The following is a 17,951-nucleotide window of genomic DNA, read 5'->3' on the forward strand; positions in this document are numbered from 1 at the left end:
GTTTCAAATGGAAAATAAAAATTTGAAGCCCAAGACTAACGCAATTGCGTCGTTTGAACGTTTACCTTGTTATTTAGAATATTAAATATATTCGTAAATTAATTAAATAATTTGCTTGCCAATAACAACATTATGAAACCAGGAAAAAAAAATAATTTATTTGTAAATTGTAATTGCAATTTTCGGCAACGTGTCGTGCTACTTAACTCGGGAGTGGGTAAAATTCTGAAATTCGGATTCACCACGAAAAAAGCTAAACTCACTTTGACACACAGCCGAAGTGTTGAAATTTAAACGATAAAATAATTCATATATCGTTTGTTAAAAACCGATATCTTTAATTTTTTGCGGCTCACTTCTTTAGTTGTATATAATTCATTTGAAAATTATGTGAAGATTATTATTTGTATTTAATGTTTGTAAAAATAAGTTCATAATGAAGGCTAATAATTCGAATTCAGCAGAAGAGTCTGTAAAAACTCCGTCAAGTAAATCCAGCAAAAAGTCTACTAAATCTCGTACAAAAACTTCCAAATCTGAAACAACCGGTGCGAGTGGCAGCGGTCCTAAAAATTCTATCGGTCTTGGTAACAACCAAACAAGCTCTTCATCGAACAATATTATAACTACACCAACTACGCCTACTACCAGCAATCCCAGTAATTTATTTGATTCATCTTTAAATACCATTACAAACGGTGGCGGCATTGGCGTGGATGTCAGTAGCAATTCCAGGGTAAGTGTTTATGTGTTTTTTCAAGGATGCTGTCATTAAAATTCTTGTATAAAATGGTTGAGTAGAATCATGTAAAGAGTTATGCTGGGCTAGAAGGGCGTTCGGTGAAAATTATTTGGGAACAACATGATCAGAGTGATTTAGAACTATCGACAGAAGTATGTGCTCGTGTCGCTGAAGATGTCTCCTATAAACTATGGGAATTAGTAAATGTAAGTGTCTCTAAAATTATTCTAATTTGTTTTTGTTATTTTTTTAATGAGCATATTCATATATTTCAATTAAAGAATATTAAAACATATGCACGCCATTCTGGCGGCACTGTAACATACGATTTGGTAAACGAGGTTTTGGCTGATGGTGATGTACCGCCTGCATTAGGTGCAATGGACAGCGAATGGGATCGCATTGACTACGACGGCAGTTACTTCTTTTATTCGGTAATTTCATAGATGAATATTTGAGCTCAAACTTTATCTTATACCCTGAACAGGGTATATACAGTGGTACAAAATGATCGATCAAAATCCAGTCCTTGTATAGAAAACCTTTTCATTTGACAATATATTTTCACGAAATTTGACAAGGTTTATTGTCGAAGCAACGGTACAATATCCGAAATAGCTAAAATCAAGTTCTTGCAATAAATTTTTTGTATTTGTGAAGGGTTTTATAGTTTCCTTGCAACTAAAGTTGACGGTTTTTTCTTGTTTTAGGATAAAATTATAGAGCTGAGAGATGAATATCAGAAAGAAGTTACTATGGAAATCATAGATGGTGCAGATTATGAATGCACCTGGCCCATGGATGAAAAGCAAAATGAACAGATTAAAAAATTTATTCCCAGTTTGATTAAAGGTAAATGATTTTCTTATTTTTTGTTTTCTAATTCTAATGCAATATTTTCGTTAAAAGTCGTCTTTTATGGAAATGAAGATGAACTAGATTTCGCTCTCTCAGAAGTGGCGTTTTCTCCTCTTCTTGGTGCTTGCTATCGTGTTATCCTTTCTAAGTTAATACAAATATTGGCATTTAAACAAAATGAGGATATCAGTCTGCGCTGTTGGCGCCTACTTCGTGCTAGCTCTTGTAATACACATTCCCGCCTGCAAAACGTACGTGTGGAATATTTTCATTTATCGGAGATACTTATATCACAACTGCTTGCCCCATATGAGAGCATAAAAGTACATCCGAACCCGAAATCCGAGGAGCAATGCAACAGTGCAAGCATAAAAACTGAAATAGAAGAAGTAAAGGCTGAAGATAAAATGGAAGTAAAATCAGAATTTATGGACCAGTCCGGTATATTTAATATCCAAAACACGAATGAAGAAAAGGTTTATAAATTACAAACTGATGATGAACAAGATGGCGATATTGAAATGCGTCCTGAAATATCTCCTTATTTCGCTAGTCCTGTTGATTGGAAACATGTTGATGATTTGTGTGATACAATAGGTCATATGGCAACTTCGAATGGTTACTTCCAGAAAGAGTGCATATTTCATATAACGAGAAGACTACAACGATTTTTCAATGGTCGCAGTGTGTCAATAGAAAGAGGTGATTTTAGAACAACAAATATTAATATCCATTAAATTATAGTAATATGAATTACTATATATTTTTTTTTTCACAACAGATTTTCGATACATAAGCCGTGCTGTGCGTGGTTTGATTGCATTGGGTGAGTTCGCTTTTCGTGAATTCATACCATTCATTTACAAATTCAACGTAGATGATGTACCTGAAAGTTTTTGGAACGATTTTTCGGTAATTCGATCATATTAATGCATTTTGTTTTATTGGTTATTACAAATATTTATACTTAAAGCTTAGCGCTGTGTTTATTAAAGGACCTGATGACATTTTTTTATACGAATGGCTAGAATATTTATGTGGAGCAGACAAATTGCAGCCCTTTTTATTATATTATGCGCGTGAGTAGATATTTATCGTACTATATTTGTATATTAACTTTTTTTACCATAGAATATTTTGAGAAGTTCTTGACGACACGCTTCCTCCGGCGTAAGCTGGGCACATTTAAAATATATTCCAAACCTGGGGTACGCCGCTTAGAATGGAATGCTTTGGCTGCGGCTATGTGTCATGGGGATGATCCTAACAAAGCATTGAAGCCCAAGCCGAAAATCAAAGAGGTCTTCCCCGATTTGGTTTCACCTAATCTACAATTGAATCGTGCCGGCAATATACGATTTAAGTTTGCAGGTTGTCGGCCAGTAATAATTAAGTCGAAGATGCCCACAAATTCTTCAATTCCGAAGTCGGAATCAAAGTCTTTAGGAATTTTAAGTGGACATAACGATATACTTATAGCCCGACGAAAGTTATATAAACCGTTAACGAACGAGCGTCGTATTATACCACTCAGTGGTTACTATTATGTAAGAATATAAATATTTTATTATTAAGCAATGTAATGTTTTAAGTCCCTTAAATATTAAAAACAAAACTTTTCTCTGGGAGAATGTTTTAAACAATGTAAACTTAAAATGCTTCTTCCTCTGGAACCTCTATGCCCGCCACTTGCATATCCTTCAATATTCGTTTGTTTATAATATTTTTTATGTTCGCATTAACGTTCGGTAGCAGACCGCCCGTTCGAGCTGCATGTTCAATTCTCTGCACTACTTCTACCTCGCGCCGTGAGGATATGAAATTCGTAACTACAGATGGTGTCAAATTCCCTACACGTCCAATGCGCCCGCAGCGATGTATGTAATCAGATACGTGCAACGGAAAATCGAAATTGATTACATGTCGTGCGCTTGTAGTGTCTAGTCCACGGCTACCAATATCCGTAGTGGATAAAACATCATACTTTCCGTCTTGAAATTGCTCAAAGCGTCCAATACGTATTTTCATAAGCATATCGCCGTTTAAATTTACGCTTCGCACACCATTGTTATTGAGAAATATATCTACAAAATCACTTGTGGCCGATTTATTGCTGAACACAATGACGGGCTGCTTTTTGGCGACATCTTTTTTTACTAAATTGAGCAAATTGGAGGGCCTGCTTTGCTTGGAAATTCGCATAAATCGTTGCTCTACATGTGGCATCAACTTGTGCAAATTGTGGCTTGAAACTTCGTGCAGCGTCTGCACATCTATAACTTTTTGTAACATTTCCTCAGTGTTCGTAGGCATCGTGGCAGACGCCAATATCAGTTGCGTGCCGACATTATGTTCATCTTGCGTGTGATTTTTGTGAAACTATGGAGATGAAAAATTTTGTGTTAATGTATTAAAAAATCATAATTAATAATTACATACAGGAAAACGTCGCAGAAAATATCCAAGTTTGTCGGAGAAGCTGTCGTCTAACAAAGTATCTGCTTCATCTAGCACGACATGTCGCACTTCTTCCATGCGATAGATACCCGTTGTTACAAGTTTGCTGAGAGCACCAACTGTGGCGACTAGAACATCAACATCAGCAAATTCGGGATTAACCATTAGGCGCTTTGTGTTTCCTCCAAGTATCGTTTTGATTTGCAAATTTGTGTGCTGGCAAAGATTTTCAGCCACCCTGCTTATTTGGACTGCTAGTTCACGGCCAGGTGTTATGATGACAGCCAACGGCGTATTGAACTTTCGATTAATTTTCTCCGCTTGCGCTTGCTTTCGTTCAATAATCTGTTGTAGAATGGGTAACATGTAGGCGAGTGTTTTTCCACATCCAGTCTCTGCGGCAATTAACACATGGTGACTATCGTACACTTTTGGTATAGCTTTGGTTTGAATGTTTGTAAAAGTTTTTATATTCAGATCATTTCTGAGGTTCTCCATTAATTTTTCATTAAAACAAATATTGTTTGAACGGAGAAATTCATCTATATCTATCATCTCAGATTGTATATCTGCCTTACTTAAGGTCGCGTTAAATATCATATAATCATCTTTGGATTTGTAATGCTTCCATCCACTAGTCGCTAGCGGTATTGTTCCAAAGTCAGAGTCCGCCGGTGCTGGTACATATAAATGAAACTGCGTTCGCTTACAACTGATTAAGGGCCTTTGCTTTTTGGGAAGAGCTGCACCTGGATTTGGTTTAACCGCAGTTGCTGCGACCGTTGTGTATAATCGAAATATACCAAGAAAGGCGGTATTCTTAGACCTTTTCAACATTTTAGTTACGTTATATCAGCAAATGATAACAGAACCGTTTATTCTCGTGGGATAAAATCAGCTGTGAAAGAGATGATTGATATTTAGCAATTATATCGATTAAATTCAATAGTGTTACCACTTAATTAAAAATTTTTATTTCTCAAAACTTGTTGAAACGATAAAAACCGTTTCTAACCTTTTTTTTTACCATTACCACTAACAGCCTTATTCTCATGCCCTCACAAAAGTCACCAACCTCACTACAGTGATGTTTCTCACTATAGTGAGGGTTACCTTATTCTGGCGAAAATTCAAAAGCTCAAATGCTCACTATTATCACAAATAACTGTGACGTGTGAAAGCAGCCATCATAATAGAAAACATGTGTGTTTTTTTTTTGTTTTACATCAATATTTGGCATTTTTTTAAAAAATATTTAAGTGTTATAACTAGCATGTAGGAACAGTTCTTTGTGTATGCGGTATATTGTTGAGGAGGAGGAATCGGGGAGTAGGAGGAAAATTTTGAAGGGTTTACGAGATAAAAGCGATCCTTTTACTATGCAAGACACAACATTTATAAGTACATTTCGATTCCTAAAATCGCTATGTAAAGTACTTATAGGTGAATTGGTGCCGCATGATGTGCAGAAGTCGAGTATATCTTTTGATCTGCGTTTCCTGGCGTTTGTGTTTTTACGGGCATGGCTCTTACAAAAAATGCGTTGGTAATAGTTATATGCTTTGGGATCAAGGGCACAATCGGCTCAATCGATTGTACCCATATTGGGATTGTTTCACCCTCAAGCATAGACGCCACTACTCCTCTCTCACTTTTCATGAACCGGAAAGGATTTTATAAGTTAATGATAAGTTAATTAGAACAGCGTGTGAAATATAATATCAAACTCTGCCTAATTAAAGCAAACATTTTAGAAAGCATTTTCAAATCTACTGCATCTGGTAATTGAACAAAAATTAAATAAAATATTTCATTAGGCACCAGAGTTCAATTTTATGATTTTCTACTATCGCTTATATTGTTTGCAACAATTATTTCCATCTTTTTTATGAATGCATAAACAAATATTGGATTTATTTTTGATTTATTGGTTATCAGCGATATGCATATTTATTTTTATTAAAACAGCTGTTTGACAGCGAAAAGCTTTTTACCTCACGTGGTGACTTTTTTAAGCTTTTTTCTTATGAGGTTTGAGCAAGAATAGCCTCACAAAATATGCCTCACAAGAAATCTCTCAAATTTTTCCTCTCAACTCAGTTGAGAGGTTTTTTCAGAATAGGGCTGTAAGGTCCAAGAATGATAGAATACAAGATTACGACACTAGTTTACAGTTAGTTTTTTTTGGTATAGCTCTTGACAATTCTTACAAAAACAAATACATTGTGCAACAATTTCGTGACGTCACACTTATGCGTTGAGACGAACAAGCATAGAAATGCATACAAATTGTAAACAGAAAAGTAAACACTTTTTGAAATTCCCAAAATAATATTAATTCATTCGTCTTTGCAGGAAAAATTTCAGTGGAATGTTTAGAATATTGTTGCGAGAAAATATGTATATAATTAGTTTTAGGCACATCCACAATAAATAGAGTAGCATGTGTGGAAATTGTTCAAATGAAGAAAACCAGTGTAAGTGTACTGTTGTATTTATTTAAATTTCTAAGCATAAATATATTAATTTTTTAAAATGAAATGTGCAGTGGCTTATTGTAATAATTATTATGCAATTAAAGGATCGAAAACGAGTTTTTTCAGTTTTCCGGCCGATTTAAAAGTTGCCAAAAAATGGGTGTTATTTTGCAAAAGAAATGATATATTTAATACTAAATTAATAATTTCACAATTCTTTTATCATAATTTCATACATCTGATACATCTGAACTTATAATATATGTAGTATATATTTATATACAACACAAGAAACGTCTTCTCCATTTGAATCACAACTTAATAGACAATTTTATTATCAATAGGCCGATATATTTCTTTAGAAATGATTCAAATCTTTTCACTCAACAATATTCAATCGCTTCACTAAAACTTTTCATTAAAATCGAAAGAATTAATAATATTTTGCGAATTTACAAAAGTGTTTACTTTTCTGTTTACAATTTGCAAGCCATTTGACAGTTTTTCACTCTTCTTCTTCTCAACACGTAACTATGACGTTTCATAATGGCGGTCGTCGTAATCTTGTATTCTATCATTCTTGCTAAGGTCGTTTACCGAAGGCTGCGTTGTCTTAGATGCCCAAGCAACCATAAGTGACAATAGGTCTTACGATCATGGTATACAGCCATCTTATGATACCTGGCTTGCAGCCTCAGGATCTGCCGGCTAGGCGTCTGCATATCATATGGCACATAGCCAAAGTATGAATTTTCAAGAAAAGCGATGAGTTTTATCTGAATAAGCAGTTAGAGATAGAAATTTTACTAGGAAGATAAACCTGCAACCTGAGCAGTTAAAGTGCTAATGTTGATGTAGTCAGCAGTACACTGAAGAAGTCGATTAGAGCCGCTCTTTGATGCCCTCAAGTTTTTTAGCAAGTGTAGCCTTTTGAGCATCTTCCACCAGACGAAAATAGCATAGAACATAATTGACTTGACTACGATTTCGTAGAGCCAAAACAGCACATATGGTGAGAGTCTCCACCTTTCTCCTATAGCTACTCTATAGCAAAATAAGGCAACTGATGCCTTTCTAATTTTCTCCTCAATGTGAAGAATAAGGTACATATTTCAGCTTTTCAAAAGGTTGAAGACGTAAGCACCCGAAAGAGCGGATAGGCATATTTGGGATCTTATACCTCCTAGTAAATAAAACCTTATCTGTTTTATTTGGATTAACGGCTGGACCGCTTCTATTCGCACAGTTGAATATCTCGTTCTTCAAGTTCTTTAAGCAGGTCGATTCACATCGATAGGTTTCAATAACCGCCTCTGGCCGCACATTATTGCTGGCTATTCCTCTTCGCACGCCCTATCTTTAGTCGTTGTCGGCAGATTCCTACCAACACACCCTAACTTCCCGCTCCTTGCGACGTTAAGCCGTGCACTATCCTATCCGGAGGACGTTTTCGTTTCTTTAGGTGATGCTGCCGAGAGGCGGTCCAATTTCTTTGAGGTCGGTTTCGATCTGCTTTCTCCCTTATTAACGTTTTTGTCATTATTTATATTTATTGGGACCCCACTCATCACAGTTACGAGGCCAAGGCGAGGAAAGAAGGAGTCATCTCAACTTACACCAATCTTACCACATCAATGTAATGTTGACGGGAAGGGAACGTACTCCGAGGCCTGCCAGGGTTGTAATGGGACAAGGCAGCCTTGGCATTAACCCATTACCCATTTCTGCAGAGTGTTAACTATGCATACTCAGCTGACAGTCTAGGATTCAAACCAATTCATCTAACGGTACGAGCTATGTCCGCGTCAAGCCAAGGGTTCAAATTCCGTAAGAGTCTAGAAAGGTCAAGAAGGACGCAGGAAATTTAGCGTTACCCAGGATACACCACATGGAGGCGAACCTGCTCTAAATCCGAAGGCATCACCATACATATTAATAATATTTTTTATATTTCTGTTGTGAGCCACGGTGAAGATCGCAATCACTGCACCAATGACTTTTTTAGGGAATTGTTAAATATTGTATGGTATAGCTTTCTAAATATTATTACATTATATTTTTCTTAAATTTTGTGTAAATTTAATTTTGTAGACTTTTATATTTCATCTCTACCACGCATATACTTACTCGTATGTATGCATGTATCATATCTTATAGTTAAAGAAAGTAAAAGGTGTTTAAATATAATTAAATTAATGTGTATATCTGTAAAAATGAACTTCAAAGTGAAATTAAATTTTAATTAAATCATGACAATTATTTCCTATAACCGCGCCAAATGTCAATTGTTTAAGAGAAGGAAAATATTTATTACTGGTATGTACATATGTTTGTATGAAGCAGACAAAAACTTTTGGCTAATTATAGACACATAATATGATTTTAATTAATTTCACTGCCGTTGACAAAAGTCGTAATTGAATACTCGTTCTGCTCGTGAGAAAGTTATTTTATGTTCGTTGACTTATGCTATGCGATTCCAAGAGCGAACAAATAAATAATTCAGTGGGATTAATGTGACTTTGTTAATGAGGATTATTCAAATATAGATTATGAATGGCCTTGAATTGTTTGATGTAGATGAGTTTGGCAAGGCGCTTTAAGATTGTGGTGATAGTGATTTTTAATTGCAAGCTCAATGTGTTAAGTGTGCTAATTCCATATAACATATCGGCTAATTTTAAATGATATGTCGAAATCTAGATTTATTTTTTACATACTCGGATCAACAATAAAAGTTTGCAGCATTACTTCAAAAACCTAGTATAATAGTAAACACTACTAAAAGATATTAGAGTTGATTAATTACCTAAATCAAAGTAAACATGTTCCGATAGGATTCGTGCTAAGCTAAATGTAACAAGTAAGGAAGGGCTAAGTTCGGGTGTCACCGAACATTTTATACTCTCGCACGATAAAGTGATAATCGAGATTTCATTATCAGTCATTTACATATTTTTCAAATACCGTATTTGTGTAAAGTTTTATTCCGCTATCATCATTGGTTCCTAATGTATATATTATACAGAGAAGGCATCAGATGGAATTCAAAATAGCGTTATATTGGAAGAAGGCGTGGTTGTGAACCGATTTCACCCATATTTTGTACATATCATCAGGGTGTTAAGAAAATATAACATACCGAATTTCATTGAAATCGGTGGAGTAGTTCCTGAGATATGGTTTTTGGTCCATAAGTGGGCGAGGCCACGCCCATTTCAATTTCTTCCGTAAAATTTAGTGTTTCTGACGTTTTTCGTTAGTCGGTTAACGCACTTTTAGTGATTTTCAACATAACCTTTGTATGGGAGGTGGGCGTGGTTATTATCCGATTTCTTCCATTTTTGAATTGTATATGGAAATGCCTGAAGGAAACGACTCTGTAGAGTTTGGTTGACATAGCTATAGTAGTTTCCGAGATATGTACAAAAAACTTAGTAGGGGGCGGGGCCACGCCCACTTTTCCAAAAAAATTACGTCCAAATATGCCCCTCCCTAATGCGATCCTTTGTGCCAAACTTTACTGTTCACTTTAATATCTTCATTTATGGCTTAGTTATGACAATTTATAGGTTTTCGGTCCGATTTTGCCCATCTTAGAACTTAACCTTCTTATGGAGCCAAGAAATACGTGTACCAAGTTTCATCATGATATCTCAATTTTTACTCAAGTTACAGCTTGCACGGACGGACGGACGGACAGACGGACGGACAGACGGACGGACGGACAGACAGACACCCGGATTTCAACTCTACTCGTCACCCCGATCACTTTGGTATATATAACCCTATATCTCACTCTTTTAGTTTTAGGACTTACAAACAACGGTTATGTGAACAAAACTATAATACTCTCCTTAGCAACTTTGTTGCGCGAGTATAAAAACAGTGATATTTCAGGTTACCTTAAAGCGCCCATACACGAGCACACAAGTGCGTTCGATCGGTATGTGTGCGCTTGCGGTTTATCGTGTATGGGCTTGTTCGCGTACCGATCCATGTTCGCGAAAATGTTTGATTTTTTACGATCGGTGCGCGAACATGTTTATCGTGTATGGCGTTGTCGGCGCACAAAATCTCATTTTTCTCGTGTCGCCGAACAGTGAAGATCGCGGACAATGGCAAGTGTTAAGGGGAGAGCCTGCTTTCGAGGCTTCAAAAAATCGATTTTTTTGAGGATTTTTTTTGGGAGGGAAAGAAATAATTGATTGAAGAGAAATTTCTAGGCTTTATAGTTATATATTTGAACATCTTTCACAAATTTTTTGGATACGAAATATTTGATATTCTGTCTTTGGGAAGCAATTACCCGATGCATCTCGCATGTACATTTTTCGGACGGCGGGCAGGATGCAGGTCGCAATTTCTATCGGAAACAAAAAATTCAAAGAGATTAATATTTTTTATTAATTTATCTTCTAGTTAAACTAAGAAAATTCCAAAAAAAATGTGTAAAATTTAAAATTTTATTAAAAATTGAATAAATAGTGGCTTCTGATCAAAAGAATTTTACTTAATGCTGTTTAAAAATATGTTAAAACTTGACTTTTCTTAATATTTTTTTTAGTTTAAATATAAGATAATTTTATGTCAATGATAATAAACTTTGCCCTAATTCCATACGACTTTTAGTATTTTTCCTATCCTTCCCGTCAATTAAGAATAATCGTAAAAATTAAAAACCGAGAAATCACGCTTCAAAGTTTTCGCTTTTTGCCTAAACGCTCATACATATACATATTTAGTGTAAGAAAAATAAAAGTTGGAATAACTTATTAACGAAATACAATGAAATAGATAAAAATGCTACATTAGAAATAAATTCCAAGAAATGTTCCTCTTGCCTGTCGCATATGTTAACTCTGTGAAGAACGAACGCAAAATGGATTTGTGTGTCGTGTATGGGCAAACGAATTCATACCGATCGAACGCACTTGTGTGCTCGTGTATGGGCACTATTAAGGTTCTTGTCGAGTGTAACGCTCTGAACACATAGAAATTTTCAGTTCACTGTCGTGCTGCCATGTCGTATCGTGAATCTTTCTACATGAACATTTGTAAGAAGGCAGCGACATAACAATGGCCGGCATGTACACAAAACAACGCAGTTGTCCATTTTGCATGTACACAATTTCGTTGTGGCCATACTGATACCTTTCACTTCAATGAAATTTTAATATTTTGTTCAAAGTGAAATTTTTTATGCAAAAAATAAGTAAATAGGTAAATATTTTTGTTTTAAATTATCAATTGTTATTACAAATGCTATAACTGAGCTATTTTATGCTTTTATTTGTAAAATAACGTCAGGTTTGTTAGAGCTTTGAATAATTTTACATTTTACACAATAGTGGCATTACTCCTCTCTACTGTCAACTCTACTGTACTCTCTACCATCGTCGGCAAATTTAAAAATATTTTCAAGTTAACGAGAGCGACAACTGAGAGCCTGCAGTTGTGTAGTCGTGCAGTTGTCTAAAATACTCGTTGTTGTAGTTATGAACTCGATGGAATAGAGTTCTCTTTTTTCTCACCGAGAGTTCGTTTCCTTCGCATATCAGGCCTTGGACACCGTCAGGTTCTAAACCACCCAAAATGAATATCTGACTTAAGTCATTCATCGATAAGTTGAAAACAGAGATAAAGAGATGTCCCACTCATCTTTCACTGGAAGTGAGAGAGCAATTGCTAAACGTCTAAACCTCCTGAACTCGATGTATTCATTTTCTTTGGAAAATAATGAAAAACTTAATATTCTCAGTAAGTATTAAATGTTCAAAAATAAATTATTTAAATATAGCATAAAAATATTTAAATAGTTTTTCCATATATTGAATGACCACTATATGGTAATTTTCAATCGTATTAAATGTTGGGTGTTTTAATTTAAATTCCAAATATATAAATATCCAATCTGGCCATAATGGAAAATGTTATAAAAAACGCTAACGTGAAGCGCTCCCACACTGAATAGGTTGGACATCCCTTTATCCCTGGTTGAAAATAACGGTTCGAAGATAACTCGGACTTTTTTGGATTCCTTTACAAAAATTCTGATACAAAATAAATATTTGGTGCTATACAGAAATTTTTTGAAAGTGCCAAAAATGAATTCTATGAATAGAAAAGTGAAGTTAACACTCTGCTACCTGAAAGAATGTTAGCATAAAAGTCAGTTTGGTTTTTTTATATGTTGCTGCAGTGTGTAATTATTTTGTTCACTTGACAATTAAATATGTTTTCTAAAACTATCAAGTTAATTTAAATGATCAGGATGAAGAGACGAGTTCAAAACCACAAAATTCCATGAAGCGAAAAAATATAAAGTGACATAACTTAGTGCCAAATTAAGATAAAGAATAAGAAAGGAATTTGGCAGAGCCGGTTGCAGTTACAATAGACGCCTGTGAGCTAAAAATTATGAAAAGGTGGCCGTGGCCCGTCCCCTAATTGGTTTAATTGGAATATCTCCTAAACCACTTAAGCTACAAACACTAAAGCGTTTCGGACAAATCCTTTAAGCACCCCTAAATCAAATTTGGTACGAAACATTCTTCACACATTCCACAGTGCGAAAATCGGACTGAAACCACGCCTACATCCCATATAAGGCCATTTTAATTACATTTGATTCTTTTATTGTAAAAAATCAAGAATCAATTAATATAACGGTATAAACTTTGTACTAATAATGTCTTCAGTGTTTGCCATCTTGTGATCAAAAAATGTTAAAATCCAACGAAGACCGTTCAAGCCCCTATCTACTGAATGTGTGGACCCCAGTAGCTGAATCCTTTGTGTAAGATGCGGTAGTCAACCCGTGTAGAGCCTAAGGTTACGGATAAAACAGAGAAAGCATCAACGGAGCCAATCCGACATATTTGGTTGAAGGGATCGCTGAAGTCTAATTGCAGCGTCTGTTCACCAGAGATGCGCTGCGAGCGCTGCAAGCTGCTCGCTATATAAGTGGGACTAGCAATGTAGAAAATCACTTCCAATGAAAAAGAAATAACAGCCTAAGATAAAAGACCCCAATTTTGATGACGATCACAACAAACATAATAAATAGGAACTATGATTTAAGAGTATTCAGTACGCAATACCCGCCGGGGAAAGGAGAGGAAGAGGAAGACCTCCACTCCGTTGAAGGGATCAGGTGAAGAATGACCTGGCTGCACTTGGTATCTCGCCAAATTGCTAAAAGTAGAAACAACTGGCGCGCTGTTGTTAATTCGGCTATAACCGCGTAAGTGGTGTCTACGCCTTTGAAGAAGAAGAAGAAGTAGTATATGTACATAAAAAAGTCTATTACAAACATTTTTTAAAAGATTTAAAAATAGAAATTTACCACAAGTTGTCAGCAGGAGTTTCTTCAAAAAGTATCGTTAATGGAAGCATTAAAAAGCCTGACAGCCAGAGGGTGAAAGACATTTCAAACTTCTAAAATTACTTCAAAAAAATAGAAAAGGGTCATAATTGTGTTATTATAAATAAAGTGCAAAACTATAATTAAATAAAATATAAAAAGGAAGTACTGAATTAATTCAAACAGGAAAATTGAATATAATTTGCTATTGTCTACCTTTAAGAACTCAGTGATGAAGATATTACATCTTTCGTTGTTAAACATGTTAATGTTGATCTTTTACTTTGTAAATTAATTAAAAAAGATATCAATGTTAATAATCTTAAGAGGGTAAAATTTAAGTCAGAAGTGTCCCCATCTTTTGAATGCCGTTTTTTTTTTCAGTTGGGCACATGGCATCAAGTTGCGCACTTTTAAGCTTCTTCCAAAGAGAGGGAAAAATAATCATAATTTTGCTCATTCATTTTCTGCACCTTCCCCTAATTGCTCTTGTCTTAAGGTCTACTATCAAAATTTATCTATTAGGTCTAAATCAAATGTTTTTTGTACATTTTCTTTACGTTTGGATTTTGATATTTTCGTTATTGTTGAGGCCTGGCTTAATTCTTGTCATTATGACAGTGAGTACTTCGACTCAAATTTATTTTTTGTTTTCCGCAAGGATTCCGAAAAAACCGGACGCAAATTCCGTCCTCATTTAATATTACATGATAGTGATGATTTTATTCTGAATCAACTAAGCGTTTGTATCAATGACTCTCTGTTCATTATTGTTTCCTACATCTCTCCTAATATTCCTCTGGAGTTGTATCAGATGCATGCAAATAATATTTCCTAATTGGTTTTAAATAAGTAAAACAGAAAAATACAGAAAAATGTGTTCTTGGTGACTTGTCAATATTGTCTGGTCCGGTTGTTCCTAAAACCCTCACCTTATTTCCTCTAATGTTAATGTCTTCTCACGAGTTATTTATCATTGATAGCCTGCTTTGTCTCAATCTGATTTTAATTAACTCTTATTCAAATAGTCTTGATCGATTTCTTGACTTAGTCTTTCTCGGATATAATTTAAACTTTCGGTTCATTGATGGTTTTTCTTCCATTACTCCAGCCACCATTCTTCATTTATATTTGATGTTTGAGTTTGATTTCGATAGGTTTGACACTATTGCCGGATTAGGTTTTAATTTTGCATTGCTCGTCTTTACAAAACTCAACGATCTGCTCCTTAAGTTTAAATGGGATGATTTATTTTCTACATTAGATATTGCTAATAATTTCTCTATTTTTAAGAAATCCATTCAAGCAATTTGTCATTAAAATATATGTACATATAAGTTGCCTTGTTATACTAAGAACCTCAAACGGTTGGAAGATCTTAAAAATAAATATTATAGACAATTTTCTTTAACAAAAGCTCCTCCTTCGTTCAATTTCAACAATACACAAAACTGCTTAATAATTTGGATACATTATACCATAAAAGGTTTATTGACAGCACGGAGTTTAACAATAAATCGAACCCTAAGTCTTTTAGGAAGTTCGTAATTCTACAAATAAAAAAATCAGTTATTTTTTCAGTGAAAGCAATCTTTAACGTCAATCAGCATGGGTTTGTCTCTGGTGGCTCTACTGTGTAAGATTTAGCTCTTTTTAGTGATTATTCCATGTCTGCCTTTTGCGCTGGATTTCAAGTAGATTGTGCTTATACAGATTTCTCTATAGTCTTTGTTAAGTTTCACACAATACTCTAATTAAAAAGTTATTCTCTTTAGGTTTTTACTCTGTCTTGCAGTGGATCAAGTCATATTTGCGCAATAGAGGTTGTGTTGTTATTGTCCATGGTTTTCTTTGTGCTGTTTATCAACGACCTTTCCTGTTTTTTCTCTTTTGCTAAACTTTTGCTATTTGCAAATGGCTTAAAATATCCACAATAATCAAAAGCTCTGAAGATGTAATTAAACTTCAGTGTGGCATTGATAGTTTTTATGATTGATGTCTGAAATCACAGCTTACTCTGAATTTGGATAAATATTCTCAAATCTCGTATGCGAGGGTACGTAGCATCTTACCTTTTAGTTACAATATTTCAAATTGCAACCTAAAATATGTAACCGAAATCAAAGATCTTAGGTTATCTTTAGCCACATCAGTTATATTATTTCAAAATCGATTTCTGTGCTTGGCTTTGTCCGTCGAAATGCTTCTAAATTTTCCGACCTCTAAACGTTAAAATTATTGTTTACGTCTTTTGTTCGTTCTATCTTGGAGTATGCTGTGTTCATCCGGAGACCATATTGTCTATCCTTAATTAGTGAGATTGAACGCGTTGAAAAGATTTTTCTTGACCCTATACTGTCTTATGAATCTCGTTTATTGCTATTACACCTTAAATCACTTGAAAATCGACGGTCCGTTCTCTTTATTTACTTTCGATGATATTAATGGAGGTATTGACTGCCCCTATATGTTAAGAAAACTTAAGTTCGATATTCCCCAGCGTTGCCTCATGTCTTTTTCTACGCTTTACTCTAAAAATGAGGAAACTAAATCTGTAGAATATGCCCCTCGCAAGCGTACTTTGCGTGAGTGTGACTCGATTTCCGAAAAAGCTCTTTTTTGATTTTTCTCACTCTTTTTTTTTTGTAATTGTAATTTAAGTCAAAATTTTCTAATAGTCTACAATAATTAATGCTTATAGACTTAAGTAACTAAGTAAATAAATAAATGGAGAAAATACATGTAGATACAGCTTTTCTATGTTAAGACAGCCGCCGGAGGAAATTAATACGAATCCTTTTAACCTGATTAATTTCCACAGGAGGATGACAAAGACAAATTATTCAGCTCACCCGTATTATTAGAAGTTATATTGTAACCCATCACTTCGGGCTTACAAAGGCACGCCGACTTAGATATGTAGACGCAGTCAGTTTAACCGGAAGATGCAACAAGTCGAAAGTTAGTTGAGTTTTGAATAGTCAACCACACAATGAAGCAGCAAACAATTTCATGAAAGTGAAATTCAATGTATACAAATAAATACTCGTAGAAATACCGATTTATGCAGGACAAAGAATAGAAGAGTCAAAATGACTTGCTAAAAAAAGCAAAAAAAATATAAATGATTTGTGCGCATTCAAAAATGGAGTTCCGTAAAGTATTGTAGCGAAAAAGAAATTTTGCTATTTCACCATATGTAGGTGTTGTTGCTTTGGTTATCGGAACATATATATTAATTTTTAATATCGAAAGTTATATTGTAGAAATAAAAAGGTATTAATAATTAAGAGAGGTAAATTGTGTTTATAATTCCATTTTTATTTAATTCCCGTTAAGATATTTCTTGTATTGTCTGATATATTCATTAGACTGATGATTTGCATGTAGCAAAAGGAAGGATGAGCGTTAGCAAATTGCACGCAAATCGGTTCAGATGTAAAAATTTCAAAAATATTTAAACCCATATAATTATAAAAATATTTTATCTACTTTCAACCTAAAAATCAAATTGCACTGAATACATATGTATGACGTTAAAACACCCCTTAGGAAATTTATAAGTTTTCATAAACAAACGTAAAGAAGTTATAAGCCAATTAGGATGATTTTATATAAGGAAAGTGGGAATTAAGCAATCGAATACAATTTTGCTATGAAAAAGGTTCTTATGAAAATCCAATAGTCATCTTGTCTCGATTCTCTTATCATACATAGCTGGAAAAGCTTTAACAATTATGAAGTATTCGTAAGTTCCACTTACTTGTAACTAAACATTTGGCATCATTTTGGTATGTTAAGAGGTTACACCAAACGAATTTCAAAATAAAATTTGAATATGTACAAAAAATATTTTCAGCCTATGGAATTACCAAACAAAAAATTTCGCACGTGATTTGGGTCGGCATTTAAAAAATGTCGATATGTTGTTATATGTGACCTGGTCTACGAAAAGGGAGCTAACCTGCGAAAACTAGTTTTCTGGGAAAAGCTGTTAAAAATAATCGTCAGTTTCTCGTTATCTCATTAATTGTTCTCCTTTTTTTTGACA

General features: G+C 34.5%; 2 protein-coding genes across 2 annotated transcripts; one reads left to right on the forward strand and one right to left on the reverse strand.

The window, feature by feature from the left end:
• The first annotated feature begins 338 nt into the window (after positions 1-338).
• On the forward strand, positions 339-3,249 carry LOC120768089. Its single transcript, XM_040094627.1, has 8 exons — positions 339-736; positions 802-948; positions 1,024-1,176; positions 1,453-1,594; positions 1,652-2,302; positions 2,382-2,512; positions 2,574-2,679; positions 2,732-3,249. The coding sequence occupies exons 1-8, from the start codon at positions 437-439 to the stop codon at positions 3,157-3,159; spliced, it is 2,058 nt and encodes a 685-aa protein (XP_039950561.1). The 5' UTR covers positions 339-436; the 3' UTR covers positions 3,160-3,249.
• LOC120768090 (probable ATP-dependent RNA helicase DDX28) lies at positions 3,163-4,945 on the reverse strand. Its single transcript, XM_040094628.1, has 2 exons — positions 4,040-4,945; positions 3,163-3,979 (listed from the first exon to the last, which is right to left on the reverse strand). Exons 1-2 carry the CDS (start codon positions 4,892-4,894, stop codon positions 3,251-3,253), a joined length of 1,584 nt encoding a protein of 527 aa, XP_039950562.1. The 5' UTR covers positions 4,895-4,945; the 3' UTR covers positions 3,163-3,250.
• Between the last annotated feature and the right edge of the window lie 13,006 nt (positions 4,946-17,951).

The sequence above is a fragment of the Bactrocera tryoni genome, chromosome 2, assembly GCF_016617805.1.
Source record: "Bactrocera tryoni isolate S06 chromosome 2, CSIRO_BtryS06_freeze2, whole genome shotgun sequence".
NCBI lineage: Eukaryota > Metazoa > Arthropoda > Insecta > Diptera > Tephritidae > Bactrocera > Bactrocera tryoni.